Source organism: Balaenoptera ricei, chromosome 3 (assembly GCF_028023285.1).
Source record: "Balaenoptera ricei isolate mBalRic1 chromosome 3, mBalRic1.hap2, whole genome shotgun sequence".
Lineage (NCBI taxonomy): Eukaryota > Metazoa > Chordata > Mammalia > Artiodactyla > Balaenopteridae > Balaenoptera > Balaenoptera ricei.
This window is the reverse complement of record NC_082641.1, coordinates 84,539,486-84,564,944: the sequence shown is the minus strand read 5'-3', so window position 1 is coordinate 84,564,944 and position 25,459 is coordinate 84,539,486. Positions and strand designations below refer to the sequence as shown.

General features: G+C 36.3%; 1 protein-coding gene, 1 long non-coding RNA gene and 1 pseudogene across 4 annotated transcripts in view; 1 reads left to right on the top strand and 2 right to left on the bottom strand.

Annotated features, from left to right (window-relative positions):
* Positions 1 to 10,364, bottom strand: part of LOC132362411 (uncharacterized) — a 315,964-nt gene extending 305,600 nt beyond the window's left edge. The window contains exon 1 of one of the 2 annotated variants that reach the window (XR_009502364.1): positions 10,276 to 10,364. This is a non-coding gene — a long non-coding RNA (uncharacterized LOC132362411). The remainder of the gene's footprint in view (positions 1 to 10,275) is intronic. The other variant, XR_009502363.1, reaches the window with a different exon arrangement.
* A 71-nt stretch (positions 10,365 to 10,435) lies between these two features.
* Positions 10,436 to 22,758, top strand: NUDT12 (nudix hydrolase 12). 2 transcript variants are annotated; one of them, XM_059916845.1, is made up of 7 exons: positions 10,436 to 10,525; positions 12,976 to 13,187; positions 14,056 to 14,642; positions 17,851 to 18,018; positions 19,100 to 19,213; positions 21,453 to 21,652; positions 22,618 to 22,758. In XM_059916845.1, the coding sequence occupies exons 2-7, from the start codon at positions 12,982 to 12,984 to the stop codon at positions 22,726 to 22,728; spliced, it is 1,386 nt and encodes a 461-aa protein (XP_059772828.1). In that variant the 5' UTR covers positions 10,436 to 10,525; positions 12,976 to 12,981; the 3' UTR covers positions 22,729 to 22,758. The 2 variants fall into 2 exon arrangements, with proteins under 2 accessions (XP_059772828.1, XP_059772827.1); XM_059916844.1 differs by lacking the exon at positions 10,436 to 10,525 and adding an exon at positions 10,640 to 10,719.
* Positions 22,759 to 23,204: 446 nt separating this feature from the next.
* Positions 23,205 to 25,080, bottom strand: LOC132362408 (acyl-protein thioesterase 1-like; annotated as a pseudogene).
* Between the last annotated feature and the right edge of the window lie 379 nt (positions 25,081 to 25,459).

The window sequence follows — 25,459 nt, the reverse complement described above, 5'->3', positions numbered from 1 at the left end:
CTAAATTTGCTCAAAGACAAGTTATCAACAGAATAGAAATTTGGTTTTATCAATGTGTCACAGAAAAATGATTACTCAAAACAACTTTCCTTGGTACTGTAAACTTCATAAAACATACACCAACTGGGAAATTACTACATTTTAGCTTTCAAGAAGGCTGCTCAGGATCATATACCTTCTTTTTCCAGAATATATCTGTTGCTTTTCTAACAATATCAATAAGCTCAAGAGGGCATCTACACACATTTCCAAGTTTCAATAATAGTCAAAGTATTAAATAACTAATCCAGTATAACGCACTATCCCAAATAGTCTTTGGCCAATATACCTCTTCAAAGAGATACTGTAATTGCTTCACTCTGCTTTCAATAAACGATCTATAATGAAAGTTGCTTTTTAGGCTTAACCTAGAGCTGTGCCCTGTAGGAAATGATGGGTCTTTGTAAAATGTGTTACAGTTTACTAATAAGGATGCTGAAGAAGCACAACTGATGAACCAGCAAATCTGCTCTGACTTATTTGGTCTTTGCTGAATGAATTTGAATATCATCAAAATACATTATCCTTATCCATAACCTGTTTCCTATGATCCGCTCTATCCCCACACTCATTTCAAAAGGAGCTTTAAGCACTTCAATATTTTACATACCTGTGCTAGTCCTATGGCATTATATAAAACAGGACATTTTTTTTAAAGGATAAAAACTAAGCTTTCAGTAGAAAAAAGTTACTAGGTGACTATTTCGGACCTAGAGAAAAGCGAGAGCATTTACATGGCAATATTTAAATATAATAAACAGAATTTCTCACCTTAAGTAATGCAAAATTACCTTCCCTAAATATTTACCAATGACCATCAGGAAACAATGAAGAAATCGGTTAAAATTCTCCTTTTACCAGTAACAGCTTGCTTTATCTCGAACACACCTGTTAATTCTTCCCTCCCTCCCTCCTGCCCTCTCTCTCTGTCTCTTCGTTCCTTTCTTCTTTCCTTCCTTCCTGGTTCATCCATGAATTCATTTAACTTCGTGCCAGGCATTATGGGTATAACACGTGCCAGGCATTACGGTTGCCTCTAAGGATGAAAAGATGGACAAGACAGTTGTTCCCCAAAGGAGCCCCTAATCTTTTGAATGTTAGAAAAAAAGAAATACCTATACTATAAAATATTATGAAAAAGGTTTATTCAGAGTGCTCTGGAACCAGACAAGGGGATATAATTTGGTTGCCATGAGATAGTGACACATGAACTTAGTTCTGAAAATCAAGTAGTAACTGCTCAAGAACAGGCTGTATGAGTGAGGAGGTAGAGTGAGGCAGGTGTTTCTAACAGAAGAAATAGAAGGAGGTGACATGCCACAGCTCCTGTAATTATTTACTTATGGATCTAGGGTAGGTAGAAAGTAAGGGAGTAGTGGAGTTCTCCAAAGTTGGGTACACAAGACAAATACAAGAGTACAAGAAGAAAAATGAGAACTTCTTTTACAATTATTCTTATCACCTCCTTTTTCCAAAATTCTGTTTTTGTACATACTATATACTGTATACAATATTTTAGAATGTTAAACCTTGTACATGCGTATAATTTATAAACATATTCTAGATATATGTCCTCCAAAAAATGTAATTGATGGTATTGCAATTAAATAAAAAGAAAGAACCTCATAATCTATATTGTCCTGAAGGTGATGCTTAGTAATAAAGTACTTTAAGCAAATGAACAACTGCATTTAAAAGATCACTCTTTTCGCTGTATTCTAGGAGATAAATTAGAAGAAGAGATATGAGACAAGAAAAGCAGTTGTGAAGCCTCTGTAGTAATCCCAGTGAGAAGATCTTAAACAATGATGGTGGCACAGTGGGAATGCCAAGGAGGAGGCAGAGGCTGCTTACAAGAAAAAAGATTATAAAGTATAAATCAGATTGACTTACATCATTCATTACATTTTGGTGCTACACAATTCCATAAAGACAATTTATACATTCTTCTAAAAGTAGGCTTACAAATCAAGGTATAATGTACTATTATCCTATTTGAGGTCATTAAAACTCAGATGAAATTATATTCTGATCTCAGGACTAGGACCAATATTTGAAAAGCAATATAATCACTGTCCTAGTTATTTCACTACAGTTTTTTCTCATGTATGCTAAATTAAAATCTTGATCACAGAAGATGGGAGAGAGGGGAGGAAGGAGGGGATGGCAAAGGTGAGGGTGAAAGATACTGCCCTATATTAAAGTAAGATGTTAAGATCAGTATCTGATTATCCCATGCCATCCCATAGTGATGGAACAAAGATAGTATTGTGTTTCTGTTTTCCCTTTCAGCTTTACCAGATTCCATAGGCCAGGGACTTTTAAATAAATCTGCATCCAAATATATCACAGATTTCGTTTGCTAAGAAAACCAGAAACCATGCAAAAGAGAATGAATGATGAGATATAACTTAAATAAGCTTTATCCATTGGGGGTTTAAAGTTGGATTTAACAAAATTAGCTACATTTTGCATAATTGATCTTCATTAAGTACTATTCTCCATCAACATTTTAAGAACTCCTTATTTTTGAACGAATGAATTAATGTTCAAATTTTATTTCAGATCAAAGTGCCTGGTCTTACCTAAGATGTATCTCATTGATGGTCCTGTCACCAGTAAAGTTCCCTGTGATTTAAACTGGAGATATTTTCACCCATAGCAGATAACTTTTTAACTAGGACAAAAATGGGATATTATAAGAGCTATCCCTAGTGGCATTTTGTAATAGTTTCTTATCCTGCTTTCTAAGTATTTCACATGGCCTTCAGTGGCATAGCTTCTCTCTTAAATTACTGTAGCTTTCCCACAATTCTGTTGGTCATATTTATATTGGAACTGGCTAGACTGTATACTGGCAATAAGTGGATTCTCAAGGATTTTTCACAAGAACTTAAAATACAGAGTGGTTTTTTTTTTTTTAATAAATTTATTTATTTTTGGCTGTGTTGGGTCCTCGCCTCTGTGCGAAGGCTTCCTCCAGCTGCAGCAAGTGGGGGCCACTCTTCATCGCGGTGCGCGGGCCTCTCACTGTCGCGGCCTCTCTTGTTGCAGAGTACAGGCTCCAGACGCGCAGGCTCAGTAACTGTGGCTCACGGGCCTAGTTGCTCCGCGGCACGTGGGATCTTCCCAGATCAGGGATCGAACCCGCGTACCCTGCATTGGCAGGCAGACTCTCAACCACTGCGCCACCAGGGAAGCCCCAGAATGTATTTTTAACATTAATGTGTTTAGCATTAATGTTAAAATTACCAATACTGAAAATCAGTTTTCTATCCTAAAAATGTATAAACTCTGGAAATTTACTGGATTAAGGCTGACAGTTCAGTTCAGAGAATAAAAACAAAATGCCATCCCACAGATTCAAAAAGTATTTATTAATCATTTTAAATTTCATTCCTCTTTTTAACATATTCTGAGAATATTGAAGCAATCAGCATTGTATTATTGTTGTAATGATAGCTTAGGAGGCAACAGAAATCCTCTTTGAGAGATTGAAATCAGACACGGAGACAGCGGACAGAGCACTGCTGGGGCACTTTGTCTAGAAATAACGGGATAGGTGCCCTCTAATCATAGTAAAATTATCCCAGTTTTTCATTCCAAAACTCCAGATTTACTTCTGAACTAACCTTATATGAGGCTCAAAAAAACCGAATATATTCACCTCCAGCAATAAATTAACTGACATGTGAGCACATAACATGTGGCTTTAAATATAGCACTAAATTACCTATCTTCCATAAAGATAGAATGGACTCTGATTCATAGAGCAGGTGACAAGCCTAAGGCTCTCAATCATGGCTGAAGGAATTTACGTGCACTGCAGACATTCACTCTCTGTAGAAGGTCATCGTTTCACAGCCTGGGAAATAATCCCTGCCAGCCGATTTGCAAAGTGCCTGAGGCATCGCTCCTGAGAGGCATAACTCCTCTTCTTTCAAGGCTAGAGGTCAGAGCCATGATCACAACTCAGTCAAATTTAAAGGAAAAAGTATCTGGGGTCAAAAATATCCTAAGGAAAAATAGAAGACTAAAACGAAAAAAATATATTGTGTTCCTCTGGGCTTTAGTATGATGATGGAAAAAATCTGTTGCAGAATATTAAATTTAGATTTATTTTCATCTGATAGCTTCAAAATAGCTAAACTAAAACTGAATACAGAATCTGATGAATGTCATACTGCAATCAGTTTTGAGGACATTTTTAAATGCTACAAATCCATTTAAATCCTCATCAGCCTAGACATTCTAAAAAAATAAAATAAAATCAAGTGTAAGTAACTTAAACATGAAATGTGAGCAGTGGCTCAATGATTAAATTACTGTATCAATTAACTTGAGTACACAGAAAGAAGGCTGCTCTTTCAAGTAATGTTAATTCTGCCTCTGATCAGACAAGACTCTTTCTCACATCATGGTTGTTGCTTCATAAAACACAACTCATACAGCAAAAAGGGAGAGACCATTTGTAAATAAGAACAAACTGCTGTTTGAGAATTCTTTATAAAATACATAAACTAAATTGATGTTTGTGTAAAAAATAGTCATTTCCATATACTTCTAACAGTGAAAAACTCTGAAAATTGTTTTTGAAAATCGTAAGACAGATGAAATTACCATTAAACTCAACAAGAGTGACTTGGTACCCATAAAAATCATAAATGAGCACATTTAAAGATTAAAAGCATTTCTTTGCGATGTACACATTACAAAGGGTAAAGTGTTTTATTTTGGTCATCTCTGTCAACTGCTATTACATGCTGTCATTCTCAGTAAGAAGAAATGCATTTGCAAAAGCAGAGTGAACACAACAGGCCTTAAATCGGACAAGTTGGGGACTGCTGACAGGGCGCTGTCCACAATCTGCCTACCAAGGCCCTAGAATATCAGGATTTTATGGTGTGTTTTTCTGACATATCTGACACTTAGTGGACTCTAATACTTCCTTAAAATCTGGACTACTAACCTACTTTTATCTCTAAGTTTGCTCCTACTCTTTTAAGAGTTCAGGTTCTACCCAGGCAAGGAGGAAAGGAAGAATCCCTGACAAACAGATTCTGTTCTTTCATTTCCTGGCCCTTCAAAACTCAGTTCAAAGGTTACCTCCTCACTGTTTTCTGTATTACTCAGAATAGACTTGTTATGGCCAGGTAGCAACTTAACCCTGAAATTTCAGAGGCTCACACCACAAAAATTTATTTCTTACTTATGCAAAGTCCACTGCAAGTCTGGCAGCTCTCCAAAGTAGCTCCCTCCCTAGGGTAAATGCCAGTCCTATCTCCTTGTGACTTGGTCATCTTAACATGCCACACCCAGATTACCATAATAGGGTAAAAAAGATCTGGAGCACAATGTACCGTTTCGTAACTACTTTGGCCCAGAAGAGCACCACTTCTATCCACAGTGCATCGGCTATAACTAATCACAAGGCCATGACTAGCTTTAAGGAACATGGGCCATGTCCTCTTCCCAGAAGATCTGGAAGAAGAGAAGAATAAGACATGGGTAAGAACTTTAGGTCTCCAGTGTACCTTTTCTAACCCTGCCATGTAAGTGTAGATTGGGTACCCATAATGTGCTCTCTACTTTGTCTTCACTCTATCATAGAATATGTAATAGTTTATCATCTGTTTTACTTCATTAGGCAATGAGCTCCTTGAAAGGAACAACCAGATATTATTTTCCTGACTAAATTCCATAAACACACAAACATAACCACTGAAAGTCAGATGCATGCCATTTGAGAAGTTCTAACTTCCAAGGTATGGTAGCAACATCAAAAATACATTTGACTTAATAAGAGAGCAACCATTTACTTAACATCAGCAAATATTAACTGAATGTTTCCTATATGCCAATCAAAATTACAGGTCCTGGGAAAACAGAAGTAAATGAGATAAATGAGGACCTTCTCATGTAGTAGTTTACATCCTTAGAGGGACAAACAATAAATAAAGAACAGAAACAAGAAATATCGAAAACAAGAATACCAGAAACAAGAAAATATCAGTGGGAGAGCTACTGTAAACTAGGTCATCAGGGAAGCCCTCTACAAAGGTGATATTTGAACAACCCATGAATAGCAAAAAGGAGCCTACAATTAGAAAATCTAAGAGAGGAGTATTTTTAAAAGAGGGACCAGCTATCCCAAAGTCCAGAGCAAACTTGGTGTATTCAAGAATGTAGAATATGTGTATGATGTATGTAAATTAGATCCCTATCTGTAATTCCATGTGACATTATTTTATATCAAAGACCTTATGTAGAGTTCAAGGTACCTTCACTTTTTTTGAATTCACCTCTAAATTGTGTAGAGTTAAAAGCACAGTTCCCAGCATATCTCATTATCAACCACCAACTTTTATTAAGTGGCCTTATACGTGAAAGAAAAGCAGCTATCACTGTAGAAAATATTTTAAAAATCAGACTCTTTTCACTTAAAAAATAAAATCTATTAGAGAAAAAGGCAAAAATATATGAAGTATTAATACAAAAATTTAAAAGCAATATGTGGCAAGAATGAGACATATCTCCAGGTAATATAAGATTAATCACCAAGTAAAATTACCTACATAAACATTTATTTATATGTTGTCCATAAAATAAAGTTTCTATCTAGTTGAAGGAAAATTGACTAGACAGATTTTCACTAAATTTGCAGGAAACGGCTGGCATATTTCTGTCTTAAGAAATAGTCTATGTATTACACACAACATTCACTAGCAGGGTACCAAAACTAAACTAAAAAGTTTAAGCAGCTAAAAGCAGCTAAAACTAAAAAGTGCAACAAAGGGTCCATGAGGTCTTAGAGGTCTGGTAATAGGGAGGGATAAACCATTTTGGAAATTGATGTAATGGATGAGCAGAGAGAAAACAGTGATTTCAAATTTGAACTCCAAACTATTGGACTCAAAGGCAATCAATCCAAATTCCATGCATTGATTTGCAATAACACTGACTCTAATATACAAAACAAAAAAGAATGTGTTCCAGGATGAGTGGTAATAGTGATTTGTTTATTTAATGATGGTTAATCATTCTCTCAAGTTATGCAGAGGAAGCTAACTACTATATAATAGAGGTTATGAATTCAAAGAAGGAAAAATCCTTGTCTTAGTTTAGTTTTGCCCAGAATCAAATCCTGAGACAAGGATTCACATGCAATTGGTTAACTAGGAGGAAACAATAGTAAGGGAGGGAGGAAGTGAGACAGGGAAGGGAAAGCGAGCAATAAAGGGTTGGTTATTAATCAAGTGTCCACTGTAGATAAAAAGAACCTAATCCCACTGGGGGAATCTGGTAGCCAGTCTAGAACCAATAAAGGGTTGGTTATTAATCAAGTGTCCACTGTAGATAAAAAGAACCTAATCCCACTGGGGGAATCTGGTAGCCAGTCTAGAACAGCGCAGCCAGTGCAGTGAAAGAGTGAGAAAGGCTGAGGAATTTATATACTCACTCACGTCAGTCATCAGCTTAGAGCTGCTCCCAGGCAGTATTACTTATCTGGCATTGCTGATCCACTGAGCAGGAAGACAAAGTGGGCTTTGGTGACAAGAAAAGGCCCTCAGGCCAAAAAATAATAATAATACCGTTGCTGGCAGCTGGAAGAAAGGCTAGCATACACTGAAGTGGCAAGAGAAAGGGAATGCTGGTAGTAAACTGATAATCATATGGTCAGGAATGATCTAGAAGAACAAAGAGAAGAGGGACTTGAGATGGGCTTTGAGAAATGGGCTGGATTTAGTTAAGGGAAAACATTTAAGTTAGGAAAAGTGGCCTGAGCAAAAGTATTGAGGAAAGGAAGAATAAGACGTATCCTAGGTCAGTTATAAGCCAGTTTGGCAGGATCAGAGAGACAATTTATACAGAATATTCTTGGGAAAATATAGCTAAAAATATATACTGGGTCCATATTAAGGAAGGTACCTAGTGCTAAGCTAAAGAATTTCAACTTTTTATCCTAGGTACTGAGGAACCTTTAAGTTTCTAAATGGGAAAGTAATAAAATGAAAACATTATGGCATTAATATCTATGTTGGTAGCATTACTGCCCCTGGAATATAAACTCCTACTGGATAGGATCTGTATCTATTCAACTTCCCTAAAAGAGGATTACATGCAGAGAAGTATTTAGTACCCCATTAGCAATGAGCACCCCAAGTACAAAGGCTGTGGTATCTAAATACCATTTCTTACTAAAAGGAACCAATGCTCCTTGGAGAAAGGGCTGAATCCAGGGATGTGCAGAATATTTACAAAATCAGTCTAAAACATTTTGTTATGCCAGAAAGGAAGTAAACTATCAAACACTACAGTGGCCTGGTCAAAAGAATTCAGGAGCCCACTTGAGGGAGTTCCCACTGGCCAAAGAAGAAACAATTTGAGCATTAAAGTAATAAATATTATAGAAATATATCAAAATTTTTAACATCCATGAGTTCATAAATATACTTAAAAACCTGAAGATGACAAGGGAACTAACTCATGCTGAAAACTAGGAAATAAAGGAGAAAAATCACACATTTATCTTACTCTTCCTATAAAAACTGTACAAATACTTAAAAATGTAAAGTTCTTTATTATAAAAGAATTTCTGTTAGTAAAGGTAGAATTAATGCTCAAATAAGAATATTGCCATTTTGCACCTCCTAATGAAATCATGGACATAGCAATCATCAATGGCTGCTAAAACTATTAGCTAAAAAGGCGAAGGAGAATTTATGCTGTTTATCATAAAACTTTATCAGGTTGACAACATCTGAACCCAATAACCAACCATAACATGACAGAAAGATAACCAGATAGCATATGTCTCTTAAAGTAATGCAATAAGAAGTAAACAGTAACACCTATGCAGTCTTTTCAGGGGAAAAACAAAAAACCCTCAATCTGAATAATCCTGTAGATTTAACTACCAGTTTAAAAAAAGACAGGAAAAAGGACATCATAGGTATCCATACAATTTGCAAAATTCAGAATGGGCGAAATTCTACAGGATCATTATTTTTTAACAAATAGATTGCAATAAAAAAATTAAACGGGAACCTATAGATTGAAATACATCAAAAGTAATGTGGAGACTTTGTTAGGTCTTGATTTCAGTAAATCAATTGTAAAATATGGAATAAAATTTAAGACAATTAAATTTGACATTGAATGTCTCTTTTATGATATTACAGTACTGTTAAAATTTTAAGTGTACTAATCATATTGCAGTTATGTTCTTTTTAAAAGCCCTTTTATATTTTAGATATATATTCATAATCCAGAAAGCTTAATCTTATATACTTATCAATAAAATAATATGATGTCTGGAATTTACTTCAAAAGAATCCAAAGGACTGGGAAGAGGGCTATATATTAATCATTGTTTAGCTGATTTATATAGGTGCGTTCGTCAACCAACTTATTTAAGATATGTTTGAATACAGAGATTGGGTATTTCAAGTGAGTTAACTGAAAGTATTTCTGACCTCCTGCCTCATTACTGAAATCATTAAAGACTGAAGCCAACTACTCACAGAAAGAAACATAGAACAAAGTTAGAAAAAAGTAGTTATGGAAGTACAATGTCGGCGGGCATGTAAACACTGAGAAAAGAAAGAACTTCCAATGCCTAAAATCGGGGTAGGAAGCAATGGTCAACCTTGAGACTCCTTAACTGTTACTGAATGCCAAGGGGGCAATTTAGTAAAGGAAAAATACCTGATCTGGGAGTTAGACGACTAACAACGCCGAGCTTTGTAATTTCGAACTCACTTAACTTGTGTAGGTTTTGCGAGTACGAAAACACGGTAAATTAAATAAAAAAATAACAGTAACAATAATAATTGCGTTGTGTGTACATATGTTATTCTATTTAAACTTCACAACAACCCAAGGAGGTGTTGTGGACGATTGACATAAACTTTTTAGAGGACTACTGAATGAGGTAGGCATCAACACATGGTCCCATTTCTCATATGAGGTGATTGAGGTTCGAGGCCAATAACCTGTTTAAGGTCATATACTGGAACGACTTGGTCCAACCAATATTCCAGGTTTATCTAACAAGAAAGAATGCTTTGAACACTCCAACACACTGAACTATATCCGAGAGAAGCTTGTGGGGAATAGATGTGAAATTCTGGAGAACTTAAAACCTTTTCCACAGACCTACAATTTTTTATCGCTCTACACATCTCGGTCTCACCAGGAAAAAAACAAAACCAAACCAAACAGCCCTTCACTCACCGTTAGGAAGCCGGTCCTCTCAGCTGGGGCCTCCTGCCCCAGCTCCCCAAAGCCTCTACACGCCAAGCCCCGGGCCTTCTCGAATCTCTCAGTCCGTGACCTTCAAACTACATCTCCCATAAAGCCGTGCGAGGACACCGGCCCTTCGCCGGAAGTTTGAGAGGCTTCATCCGGCGCCGGGAAGAGCGAGCGTGGGGATATCCTGGTTCTTCGACTACAACCTGCTTTCTTCTATCCTGGCCACCTGTGGGTTAGTAGCAGCAGCGGCGAGTTAGTCGGCCCAGTGCCGCTTCTGGAGCTGGAAACCAGTTCTCTGTGCTCTCGGGTCTGCGCGCTGTCGGGCCCTGCCCTGCTGGGTGGTGTGGCGCAGCCTCGCGCTTGGACTTGCAGCCCGGGCGCCGGGGACGGGGCTGGGGACTCAGCCGATCCAGCGCAGTCTTTGAGGTGGGGAAAAAGAAGTGCTGCTTCATGTGTGCTTTCATGTTTTTAAATAAAAGTAACCTCACAGTACTGCCACGGGAATAAACTCTCAAGGTATTTGACTGTTTGGAGACACTGGAGAGACCGTGCAATGGGTGGCGCTTGGTCGGTTAGGTGGCCCTCTTGAACGCCCAAGAAATAATGGTCGGTGACTTAAGTGACAGAGCTGTATTTGAGGTCTGCCCTGTCTCTTGAGCCATGTGACCTTGGACCAGTCAGGGGCACCGGGGTACACATCCGTAAAAGTGGATGTTGGTTTGACTAAATCTAAGACTCTTTAAACTCAAGATTCTTTAAAATGACTTCTCAGGATAGTCCGTGTTCTTGGACAGCAAGGGCAGCATTTAGCTAACTGAATCACCTCATCCTGCCTTCAAATCCTTACCTTCAGGAGAACCTGACAATGAGAAATGAAAAAGTAAATCAAACAGTAGAGGTGGACTTTAGACTTTGTGTGCTCTTCTGGAATGAGTAATGGTTCTATTTCTAGATGACTTTTCTGCTGAGAAAGCTAAGGGAGAAAGTGTGCATTTTCCACTTCTTTTCACCTGAGAATACTGTATGCATAATCATTCGCTGGGGGTAGTGAATGGTACTATATTTTTGGAGGCCAGTTTTGCAGTCAACCTGCAGTGAGTGGGCTGTGGAGAAGGTAAGGAAGTGACCATGACTTAAATACTGCCTGAAGTAAACCTAACTGAAGAACCTGTATGATATGATTTTAAGGATAAGGCAACTTTAAAGGGAGACCATACATGAGTCAGTATACAGCAGTGCAAAATAAAGTCCTGAAAAGTTGTAGCTTTCGTTATTCATAATATTTTAAAAGCATTGAAGAATCTTAATATGAAGAGAATGGTGAAGTAAATTCTAGAGTAAATCAAAAGAAATAAAAAATTGTTTTCTAATCTAGAAGTCACTCCTACTTTAAGTTGTATACAGAATTTCAATATTTTGTTTCTATTCCTGTGAGTAGTTTTGACCTATTTATAGGTAGCAGAAAGATATAAACAGGTAAGGTGAATAGTCACAAAGCCCACTTTTTTCTTTTAATATTGTCATGCTATTCCTACTACACAACTGATCAACAAAATTGCAGTGTCAGAACCCTAGAGACAACTGCTGTCAAAAATTATGGATTATAACCTTTATTTCTCTTCAGCCTCAATATCTTATGCTCAGAATGGTAGAAACCTAGTTAGAATCCCAAATCTTTTCTTAATAGAATTTCATAGAAAAAAAAATCATACCTTAAAAAAAGTACTTTGAGACGTTTATAGACAACTGAAATATGAACCATTTCCACACACACACACACACACACAAAAACTCAGTTTGTGCCCTACCACATTCAGTCCACGATTAGGCAACATTTATTAAAAGGTATGGAACAATTATTTTCTTTCTTACTGAAATAACAGAGTAACAAAGCAGACAAAGTTAATAGTTTTAAAAGCTTCTGTGATTCAAGGATAGACAAAGTGACCAATAGAACAGTGTCCAATAACAGATCCAAAATATATGGTCGTCTCATTTGTGACAAGGATAATACTGCAATGTAATGGGACAAAGATAGTGAATTCAAGAATGATGCTGAGTCAAATGGATTATCTATTGGGATAAAATGTATCATGACCCCTACCTCACACCATGAGCAAAAATCCTTCCCTGATGGATTAGCAGAATTAACTATGCAAGGTAAAGCAATAAATTTTTCTCATGTGAAACGTAGCTTTTTGAATAGGATCATAAATTCCCTGAGAGGACAGATCTGTTTCTAGTACCACAGAATCTAAGAATACTACTTGGCATCTGCTGAAAACATCTGTCTTTATTTCTGTCTGCTTGCTTTAACTCCCCTCATGCCCTGATCCATATTGAAGTCCCTCTGGTTTGCCTGAAATACACTTTCCTCTTTGTAATGTCTGTTACCTTATTCCCCCTCCCAATGATGTCACCCCCTTCAACTGTATTCCACCAAAGTTCTTTATACGTTATTTTATACATCCCCCATGCTGAATTATATTTAAAATTCTCAACTGATAACAGTTTTGAAATGTATGCTGTGATGACAGTTGATTACCAGTTACCTTTTTAAGGGTATATTGTTTTAGAAACCATAACTACTATTATAATTATATCAGCACCCTGATAATGTTCAATCACTGATACAAGAAAGCAATTGCAAATGAGTTTTTTTTCCTATTTTCCTATTTTAAGGAAGAAATGTCTTCTGTAAAAAGAAGTCCAAACCAAGAAATTATATCCCAATTTCACTATTCAGCTGCAGAAGGAGATATTGCCAGGTTAACAGTAATGCTCAGTCATTCTCCATCTCTTCTCAATGAAACTTCTGAAAATGGCTGGACTGCTTTAATGTATGCTGCAAGGAATGGGCACCCAGATGTTGTCCAGTTTCTACTTGAGAAAGGGTAAACATTTTAGGCTGTACCACCTGAAGGAGTGTCTGGTTTAATTTCTGGATTACGCATTTTCTTTTAAATTTTTCTTATAGCCATATTTATAACATTGGGCTTGTAAATAACTCATTGAACAGTCTTGTTATATAATATAATTTCTAATTAAAAACTTTTAACTTTTTTTAATTGGGAAATTAACTCTTCATACTTAACAGCAAAGAAATTGAGTTAAATTAATTTTTTTCTCCCAAATAGAATGTGTAAATCTACCCACTATGACTACAGAAAACTCCTTGTAAAAATTTAATATCTAATTATAGCACATAAAACGTATGCTTTTTTTTTTAATTTATTTATTTTATTTTTGGCTGCATTGGGTCTTCATTGCTGCGTGCAGGCTTTCTTTAGTTGCAGCGAGCGGGGGCTGCTCTTTGTTGCGGTACGCGGGCTTCTAACTGCGGTGGCTTCTCTTGTTGCGGAGTACGGGCTCTAGGCATGCGGGCTTCAGTAGTTGTGGCTCACGGACTCTAGAGCGCAGGCTTAGCTGCTCCACGGCATGTGGGATCTTCCCGGACCAGGGCTAGAACCCGTGTCACCTGCCTTGGTAGGTGGATTCTTAACCACTGTGCCACCAGGGAAGCCCTGCTTTTTTTATTTTATAAATAATCTTCCAGAAATTTTAAATATCTGCTGTCTCTAACTTTTAATCATTTATGATTATTTCTTTTACCTATCCATTAGTATATTATGTGCTAAAACAAAAAGAAATATATGCAATTATTAAATAGAGGGACTATCACGTACATCTGGAAATATTTTATTGTAATAAATACTGAAGAAAATGTTTCTTTACTATTTTATTTTTTGCTTCCATCCATAGGTGCGACAGATCCATTATCAATAAATCAAGGCAGACTGCACTGGATATTGCTGAATTTTGGGGTTATAAGCATATAGCTAACTTACTAGCTAATGCTAAAGGTGGGAAGAAGCCTTGGTTCCTAACCAGTGAAATAGAAGAATGTGAAAATTATTTTAGCAAGACACTACTGGACCGGAAAAGTGAAAAAAGAAATAATTCTGACTGGCTGTTAGCAAAAGAAAGCCATCCAGCCACGGTTTATATCCTTTTCTCAGATTTAAATCCCTTGGTTACTCTAGGTGGCAATAAAGAAAGTTTCCAACAGCCGGAAGTCAGGCTTTGTCAGCTGAACTACACAGATATAAAGGATTATTTGGCTCAGCCTGAGAAGATCACCTTGATTTTCCTTGGAGTAGAACTTGAAATGAAAAAAGAGTTATTTAATTATGCTGGGGAAGTCTCACAAGAAAAAGATGCGTTGGTTGCCTGGTTTGCTTTAGGTATAGATCCTGTTGCTGCTGAAGAATTTAAGCAAAGACATGAAAATTGCTATTTTCTTCATCCTCCAATGCCAGCTCTTCTGCAATTGAAAGAAAAAGAAGCTGGTAAGAAGTGAACACTGTTTACTTGTATTGGTAATAATCTGATTTTTGGTACTGGATTGAAATTGCATGTATCCACAATTTCTAGGAAGCACACTCTTTCCAGGAAGCAATGAAATTAGGCTGTCTTCATTAGAAACTTCCTAAAGTTCTCACCATAGAGGACTACTCTCCTGGGTGGTTACAGCAGTTTTAATCAGCCAGGCTTAGTTTCCCCAGAATTAACCCTAATGCATACTGGTTTCACTTGATTTTTTAGTGAATGATTATTCAGTGCCTGCTGTACAGTGAGCATAATGGCAAAGACCTTGACTGTTTTGCTTTGCTGTCTGTTGCTTGCTGTGCCAGTTCATGTGGGGTCATATATATCATGGTAAGAATGAGGGATTTTATTCTAAATTCCATTTAAATGTTATAACCTGGCCTAGGTTTTAAAAAAAAAAAAAAAAACCCTCACTCTGGCTGCTTTGTAGATCATGAACTGTAGATAATTAAGTGTGGAAGTCAGGAGTCCTATTAAGAGGGGACTGGAGATTACAGTAGTCCAGGTAAGAGATTGCAGTTGCTTGGATTAGTGGAGTAGAGAGAAAAGGGGAGTTTGCGATATTCAGGAGGTAGAACTGATAGGGCTTGAACAGTAGGTTGAGACTTATAAGTGAGAAGGAGATGCTGGTAACCTAGACTACGTCTGAGTTGTTAAGATGATAATAGGGGAGATGGTGGAATAGTGGTACATTCAAGATATATTTTGGAGAGCAAATCAGCGGTACTTGCTAATGGAGTGAGTATGGGGTATATAATAATGAAAGAAAAGATCAAGAATGACTGCTAAGTTTGAGACTTTAGTAATTTGATAGATAGTAATACTCTTTCTTGATAAAATAATATGGAATGATGGGTAGAGCGAGGGAAGCAGGACAGACTTGAAGTAAATCAAGATTTTCGCTTTGGGCATGTTAACTTTCAGAGAAGGGAAATAGAATCTGGAACTAAGGAGAGGAACTGGAATATACCTGTATGGCAGTCATCAACACAAAGGTGGTATTTAAATCCCAGGAAATTTCTGAGATTACTTAGAGAGTTGAGAGCAAGCAAAAAAAAGAACCTGAATCCCCCTAAATTTAGAGGTCAGATAGAAGGAGAGGAGCCATCAAAGATGATGTTGACAGTGCGAACGTAAAGTAAGAAGAAAACAGGAGAATGTGCTCATGGAAACCAAGAGAGCAAAGTATTTCTTGGCGTTAGTAGTCAAATATATTGAATGCTGCTGAGAATTTGAGTAAGATGACGAAGATTTTTTTTTTTAAAGAATCTTTGGTTTGATAATATGAAGCTGTTGATGAATTTGACGAGAGGAGTGTCAGTGGAATAGAAGGTATATTACAGTAGACTGAAGAGTTAATGGGAGGTGAGGAAGGGGTCACTTCTCAATGTCCACATTCTCTTAGGCGATCTGGTAGGCTCTTCCAGAGACTTCTTAGCACTCATCCCAAAATCTGGGGTGGTATGTTTTATTCCCCACATCTGTGGAAAAAACACAACACTTTTAAAAAGAAAATATCCTTTCTTTGAAGCTGTATATATAATTTTAAGATCAAAAGGATCTTTAAAAAAAAAAACTAGCAAGGAAACTGAGGCTGTTTTACTCAGCTGCTGTGTAACCTTACATAGATACTTAACCTCTGTCTGCCTCAGTTTCCTCCTCCCAAAAATGAGGATAATAGTAGTACCTACATTATAGTGTTGCTCTAAACATTAAATAAGATAATGTATATAAAGATCTTTGCCAGGTGCTTGACACATAGTAAGTACTCAATAAATGTTAGCTTTTTGTATTGTGATGATACTGAAATAATGGCGATACCTTGAGGTAAATTACATAATACACAGTAACAGAGCAGGCAGGTATTTATTGTTGTCTATGGTTCACTGAATTTCAGTGTTACATTTGTTTTTATTTATGGTTTATTAGTTTCATTTTTCCTAGTTTAAAATGTTGTTATTGCTGTTTCTGATTATTTTGTTTTTTCCAAAATCCTTAGACCGAATAATCTATTTTAGGAGAGAGAGGTTTTGTCAGGCATTTGGAATGTAGCATTTCTACTCTTATTGCCCCAATTCTAGTATTTTTGGTCAGGCCACATTATTTCTTTTTTGAAGTTTCAGGGTAAAGGCTGTAGACAAAGTGTACATATTCTAAGATTTATTCTATTAGGCATTTTTGTCATAAACAAAGTTAATCACAAAAGTTGTAAACACAATATTTTTAAAAATTATTCTATGTAGTTTCTAGTTGTAAACAGAATATGTTCCACAGTGACGCAGACCAGTATTGTCTTAGTCCCAAGGAAAGTAGAGATGGGTTCCTACAGTTTCCTAGTAATATTGTCTTTATGGCCCAAATCTAAGTTAAGAACTGTCTTTGTAGTGTATTTTTATAAAAGTCACTATTGTAAAGTCACTATTTGTAAAGTCACTATACGCTATAGAGTCATGCATATCCAAAATTTACAAATCACCTATAGTAAATGCCGAAACTAATACAGTGTATACAGATGTTAGTACATCTATCTTTTTTTTAAAATAAATTTATTTATTTTATTTACTTATTTTTGGCTGCATTGGGTCTTCGTTGCAGCGCTCGGGCTTTCTCTAGTTGCGGCAAGCGGGGGCTACTGTTCATTGCGGTGCACGTGATTCTTACTGCAGTGGCTTTTCTTGTTGCAGAGCATGGGCTCTAGGTGCGCGAGTTGCAGTAGTTGTGGCATGCGGGCTCAGTAGTTGTGGCTTGCGGGCTCTAGAGCGCAGGCTTAGTAGTTGTGGTGCACAGACTTAGTTGCTCTGCGGCATGTGGGATCTTCCGGGACCAGGGATCGAACCCATGTCCCCTGCATTGGCAGGCGGATTCTTAACAACTGAGCCACCAGGGAAGTCCCAGTATATCTATCTTATATGAGAGTTATATGAGGGACAATATTTTATTAGTCCAAATTAATGGTAAATCTAATTTTCATTTGTCATCTGTAGAATTAAATCTTTTACTTTAAAAGAAAGATACAGATCATAAAAATAGGAATAATAAAACCCTTGATCACACAGCTATTCAAAAAATACAGTGTACATCTTTATTATGACCTAAGAACATTTTACTTCTATATTAATTTGTTTACAGTTTGTCACAGAAGTAAAACTTCTTTTGCTTCTCTTGTAGGGGTTGTAGCTCAAGCAAGATCTGTCCTCGCCTGGCACAGTCGATATAAGTTCTGCCCAACCTGTGGAAGTGCAACTAAAATTGAAGAAGGTGGCTATAAAAGAGTATGCTTAAAAGAAGACTGTCCTAGCCTCCATGGTGTTCACAATACATCATACCCAAGAGTTGGTAAGCCTTTTCTTTTACAGTGAAACCTCAGCCATCTGGAAATCTTAGGGAATAAGGCATTCTGGAAAGACAAGATTTTGAGTTGCTGAGGGGCTTACCTTTTTATTGAAAGCATGTTTAGTTTAACTATTAAGACTATAAGTATTAAAGTATTACGTACTTTGATGACTTTTACTACCCTTCTTAACCCTGGGTTAATCAGCATATATTTGATGTGTTGAGATACATGATTTCAAAAACCCACCATCTGGGTCCACTTAGTGGAGAGGAAAAAAAAGCCCTAATAGTCAAGTACCTGCTTATGGCATCACCAAAGCGGTAGAGCCTGGAGCTAGCTTCTCATTACTGCTGGTGTCTGCCTGTACTTTCTCTCCTAATTGGTGCTTTGAGTTGGCTGTGGATTTAGAAATCTGATAACCCAGCGCTTTAAAGTTGTGTGAAAAAAGGATAGACTCAGCAACACCTGAGGAGGTCTCCTGGGAGTAAAGTGCATGGCTTAGTGACATATGTGTTTGCTGCTCAGGAGCCTTTTACATTTGATTACCGGTTCTCAGTTGTGATCTAGTGAGGCGAATTTACTGAATTAGTGACTTCTGGAGAGATGAACTATTATTTAAAATATTTTTTTTTAATGGATTAAACTCAATCATAGAGCCACATTAGCTTTTAAAAACATTTTGTTAAGGACCACAATGGAAAGAATAGGGAAATTCACTACATTTGCTATGGTAAAATTTGAATTTTTTCCATGCCATGTATTACCTACTCAAACTTCTTTCTAATTAAAAAATAAAAATAAGCCTAGCATACCATAAATACACAATGAATGTTGCTATTAAGATGAGAAAGAAGACAAAAATGATCTTTCTTTAGCTTACTGACAATATTCTATGCAATTTTCCTGAAATACTCTGTCTCCCGGCAGAAAGAAATAGTCTCTTGTAACTAGACAAAAGTCTTGTTCTTACAGGAGATACATGTTTTTATTATCCTACTAGACAGTGACTTTACACAATGAGTCTAAATTATTTTTTCCTGTCATTCATACATCTGATTTTTTTTTTTTTTTTTTTTAAAACAGATCCAGTAGTAATCATGCAAGTTATTCATCCAGATGGGACCAAATGTCTTTTAGGCAGGCAGAAAAGATTTCCTCCAGGCATGTTTACCTGCCTTGCTGGATTTATTGAACCTGGTAAGCCTTTTCTTAATAATTTTTATAGTAATTTTCATTTAACTTATAATTTCTAAATAAAAAGTTTGGACGGCATTTGAGAAATAATCTCTGATAAATTATCATGTTATAAAACTGGGATATTTTAAAATATTTTCTGTGTATTTTAGATGATATAATTTTTATTTTTACCAGTGGAATAGTTTTGTGTTTTAAAAATTCATTATTTGCTCTTTCATATATCTTTCATATATTGCCCTTACCCAAGGTATCTGCATGATTTACACCTCACTTCCTTCTGTACTAGGCTCAATTGTCACCGTTTCAGAGAGGCCTTCCCTGATAGCCCTAAATACATTAGTTAGCCCTATACCCTGCATTTACAATCCCTGTCATCCAGTCTGGTTTTTCCCTACAGCACTCATCAGCACCTAACATGGTATATATGTATGTATTTATCTATTTATCTACCTATTTATTTGTTTATTATTTGCTAGTACCAGAATGTAAGTTCCATAAAGGCAAGGACTTTGGTTTATTTATTGCTGTATCCTAAACCCTTAGAGCATATGCCTGATATGTTGTAGGAGTTCAGTAAATATTTATGGAATAAATGAATTAATATATCTAATTAACACGTTTAATCTCAACTTCCAATATTAATCTACATTGATAGATAATAATAGTACTAAACATATGTAGTACCACACTTTCCCGAAGGCTTTGTTTGTATTAAATCATGTGATCCTCATACAAGCTTATAAAGTAGGTGGTATTTCAGCAGTTTTACAGATGGGGCACTAAGGCACAGGGGCTGAATAACTTGCCCAAGATCAAACAGCTAGTAAGTGATAGGGCAGGGATTCAAACCTGGGCAGTTTAGCTCTGAGTCCATGCTGTTAATTTCTGTGCTGCCTCTAAGTAGCTCTAGGTCATTTTTTTTTAACTGCTGTGTAGCCTTCCATTTATGAATATTCTGCAATTCATTTATCCATTCTGCTGTTGGACATTTAGTTTATTTCAAAGCTTTTACTATTACAAACAACACTGCAGTGAATATTCTTGAACTACTCCTTGTACACATTTGTAAGGAGTGGTACAAGCCTCCATAGGGTGTATATCTGAGAGTAGAATTGCTAGCTCATAGAATATGAGCATCTTAATCTTTTCCACATATTGCCAAGTTGTTTTCTGAAGTGTTCCTACCAACTTACACTCCCTCTGGAAGTACATGAAATGTCTATTATTCCTCATCTTCACCAAGTTAGGAATATCAAGATTTTTATTTGCCATTCTGATGGTTATGAAATGGTGTGTCATTGTCGTTTTAATTTTTATTTCCCTGCTGATGGAGCATCTTTTTCAGATATGTATTAGGCATCCAGTTTCTTTTTCCCTGAATTTTACATTTTTATATTCTTTGCCTATTTTTGTTTTGGTTGTTGATCTTTTTTTCTTATTGATTTTAGGGATTTTTAAATATGTATTGTATGCTAATCTTTATTTAGTTTGGTCTTACAAATATCTTATGCTAGTCTATGAGTTATCTTTTCACTATTTTTATGAATATAAATTAATTTTAATATAGGAAATTTACCAATCTATTTGAAATAGAAAGCTGTATTTAAATAGCAAAATATTTATAAACTTTCAGATAAATTTAACTTAGAAACTATTCCCTTTATTCTAATTCTCAGTTTCAACAAATCAGAAATATAAATTACATTTATAGGCATTACTTTATTATAGCTGGGTCAACAATTATATAGAGAAAAATAATCATTTGGTAAGAGAAAAATAATGAGTTTCATTGTATGCTGTTTTTAAAATTTTAGTTTTTAACTCTTTGGAAAAGAGTTATCTGCAATAATTGTTTGACAACATAAGAAAAAAATGTTTCGAGATTTTAGTGAGGAAAAGGTTAGATACATAAACAAGATAATATATAAAGTGTTTGCATAGTGTTTAGCCAACAGTAAGTAGGTGCTGGATAGTCGTAGATGTTATAATTTTTAAAATATAACAAATTTAGACCTTTAAGAAATGAAAAGTTTTTTGGCATTTTGATTCTGTAGGTAGTCATATACTTTAAGAAATAATGTTTCTTGAATTCCAATCTCATTTTAGGCTTCTGCTTTCTGATTCTTTGAATTCTTTGGACTTTCTGTCCAAAGTGTTTTCCAAATGTTTGAACCATTTGGAGCACAAAATGTCCAGGGTATGTTAATCAGCTACTTGTTCTTTTGCCCCATTTGATTAGGGGAGACAATAGAAGATGCTGTTCGGAGAGAAGTAGAAGAAGAGAGTGGAGTCAGAGTTGGCCATGTTCAGTATGTCTCTTGTCAACCATGGCCTATGCCCTCCTCCTTAATGATTGGTTGCTTAGCTGTGGCAGTGTCTACAGAAATTAAAGTTGACAAGAATGAAATAGAGGATGCCCGCTGGTTCACTAGAGAACAGGTGAAGTTCAATTTAATTTCCTTCTATTGATTCTCTGACTGTATTGGTTTGGGCATGTAGCAAGGATACATGTTTTCAACAAGTTGAATGAATGGCTATGGCCCCCTCATCATTCATGGATTACAATGTAATTGATGTGTCCACTGTTAACTCATTCTGTGAGATTCTTCTAGTAATGATGATTCTGTGCCATTTTCTCATTTCACATGCCGTTCCTTGAGAGTAATGATACCTTTCAGTGGCCTTAAAGTGGGTGAACATTATTTCAGAGATGAGAAGCAGGAATATTATTATTAGACATATTTTAGTTTGTAGCATTAAAGCAAGTAACTCAAAAAATATCAGTAAAAATGCATATAAGTTTTGAAAAGTTCTTGTTCATTTTAAATGTACTTGACAAGACTGACGAAACTGTATAACAAAGATACACTCACAGAACTTTTTAAAACTCATCCTTAAGTAATACAATGAAAGATAAATTACTTGTCTGTGTTTTATATAACCCAATGTCTTTGTATAGAAAACAGATGGATACTCTACAGTAGTGAAGACCTGAAATCCTTGGTGACTTCGCTTACACAAAATTAATTTTATTTTATGCTCAACCTCAAAAAAAGTAGAAATTAGATTTTTTTTTCAGAATTTTGTAAAAGGATAAAAGGGAATTTTTTCCAAAAGTTGATTTTCACTTTGAAAATAAATGTGTAGCATATACTTTTTCATAACCTTACTTTCATCAGGAAAAATGTCTTTCTGGACTATTTTAAAAATTGAATCACTGACTCAATGAAGCAACTAAAAATAGTGTACTAAATTTTGCATGTTGAATATGGATGTTATTACTTTCTCCTGTTGTTATTCACTGTAAAAGTCATTACATTTTAGTTGAATTGTATAAGCATAGAAATAGTATTTAAGTATGACAGTTTTAAAATCCTAATACATTTTATTGTGGTGTATTTTAGGTTGTGGATGTTCTGACCAAAGGGAAGCAGCAGGCATTCTTTGTGCCACCAAGCCGAGCTATTGCACATCAACTAATCAAACACTGGATTGGAATGAACCCCAATCTCTAAATCAAATAACTAAACTTTGACTATGTCTAATTGATTTCTTTTTTTTTTTTAAAGTCAGATTTAAATTTTATTTCACACTGATAGAAACCGTGAAAAAGATTTACATTTTCCCACATTACAGCACAACATTTCAACGGAATATTTCTTGCCATAAATTAGATCTTGCTGATATGTGTGAAACAACAGTTTATATTCTTCAAGATAAAAGCAAAATGACTTAGTAAATGATTGTTTAAAAACTGTAAATCCAGACATAAACATATGGCTTCATTATTAACATCCTATACTGTCCATACGAAATTGTTTCCATCATCAAGTAGCACCCATTTATAAAGCATTCCTAACGGTGTTCTAGTCAGTTGGGATACAGCAGAAAAATTAACAATGGTTCAGAAATATCAAGTGTACATTTTTGCTACATATTAACCTGGGTGGTGACTACACCATAAAAATCTATTTAAAATCAAATAATTGCTACTTTTATGTTTGCACAAAAACTAACTTTAAAAGATCCTCTCTGACTACAGTGAAAATTTCAAATAAGTCCATTGGCAGATAAAAGTAAAGCAGATTCTTTGAATGGATTGTTCATTTCCTACAGCAGTCGGTTTCAAACCTATGTGCAAAATAAGTAAACTAAAACTCTATGCTACGAGGAGAATCATCTTAGAGCAAATCATCTTAGAAATTACAGTTTGTAAGATCAGTCTTAAATATTTCAGAACATACTAGAATATGACCTAATTATTCTTCCAGATAATTACAGAAAAATACAACCACAGAATTATTCTCGTTACCTGGACTGAAGATTCTAGTAACTCTGCAGGCCTAAACTGCAGACAAAGGTCCAGTTTAAGTAGTAGTGCAGAAACTTTGAAGGGATGTCTGGTTTCTTTCTACAAGTGTAAATACATTTTCAATGCCATCATGTCTGTGATTCAGAATGTCAAATTACAGCATGTATTGACAGCAGATGTTTATGGCAAGTAGGCAATATTTGGTCTGTTATGAAGGATAAAGAAGAAAGAACATATTTCATTTCTAGAGAGGAAAAAGAATATTAAATAGAAATTATATTCAGGAAGAAAAACATGGTCCCCAAAATAAAAGGGCCATTAATTGAAGACAGCAATATTACTCTTTACTGACACTTAGAAGCGTTATCCTTATAATTAGGAATAATGTAATAACACATTCTTACTATGTATTATAATCATTAAGCACATATGAACACATATATAAAAATGCAGATACTGCATGGTGACTAATTTGGGAGTAAGTCCAGAGTCTAAGTCACAGCATGCATTAAGCATGCTGAGTCTAATAAGCAGAGTCTTAACTGTTCATTTATACCTGAACAAGTTTTCATTAAGCATACTAATAATTTTCAAGTGATGTAATAAAAAATCTGGTTGCAGTATTTTATTATTTTGCTGAATTACATTTGGGAGAAAGAAGCTAGCTGCTTCACCTATTTTAATACTAGTATATTCTGGATCATATTATACATAGAAACTTAACAGATCATAAATTTCCCATGAGGAGATTCATTTAGTCTGTGTCATTGGTGTGTATCTGCAAAACATTTTAACACTGCAAACATCAGGTTTCAAGATCGGGCACAGGAAAAAGTTTATACTCTACGACGGTGATGCTGGTGTGCACTTCTCCACAAGCCCTCTTAGTGACGTCAATCAATGGGAGGTAGGAGTTTATCAATGAACCGCTTGATATCCATTGTTTCCTGTTGACATGAACTGTGCATCATGCCTCCAGAGGTTCTGGAAGGTTACATTGGCTGGATTTAGCAAGGTTTTCAGCCTTTCAGCAGTGGAGAACCAAACACTAGGGGAACTAAAGGATCCAAATCTCCATGGCACTGAAGAACTGAAATGTCTCTATTCACGCCACTGATAGGACCCTGTGGAAAGGAAGCTCGCAGCGGCAGCCAGCAGCTGCGAGCGGTGACGCAGGCCAGCTTCTGCTGTGTGGTCAGTGCCCTGTACAGAGAGATAAAGCTCCTCCTTGAGAAAATCCTCCCAAAATAATTCTGTTAGGAGGAATGCCATTCTTCACCTCTTGCTCTATCAAAGATTTTACACTTTCTGCTGCTTAATTCCAGTTTCATCTTCCTGTGAATCTGGTGAAAGCCCAATAATGTCAAACCAAGTAGGCATGGCCACGTTCATATTTAATGTTACAGGCATAACCGGTCCTGTCTCTCCCAATCCATGAAGGAAAATCACCGCAGCGGTGGCCTTCCGGACGGCGGGCACGATGGCGGGCAGCGGGGCCGACGTGTTATTGCTGCACGTACACCGGCTGGGCCCACCGTGCGTCCGAAGCGGAAGGCGGTGCGAGCGCCGAGTCCCGCCCGCGCACGGGCGCGCGCTCAGGCGCGTGCGCGCCCACGCGGCGCCGCGCCGCCCTCCGACCCCGCCCTAATTGATTTCTAATCCCATTTATTCCTGAAGTGAGATTAGAAATGTTTAATGCGCTTTAGAACGTCACAACACAAATATCATACTGGGTTTTCGAAATATTTTCGAAATGTACCTTCCATCTTAACGATAAAATTCATATTTTTAAAAATTGTAACATTGCCTCAGATTTTGTTAAATCTGAGTCAGCGTTCTCTGAACTTTCTCGGGGGCGGGGGGGGGGGTGGGGGGAGTTGTGCTCCACAGTTTTATCTCACAAAACCGTATTTCTAATAAGAGAAATGTTGTAA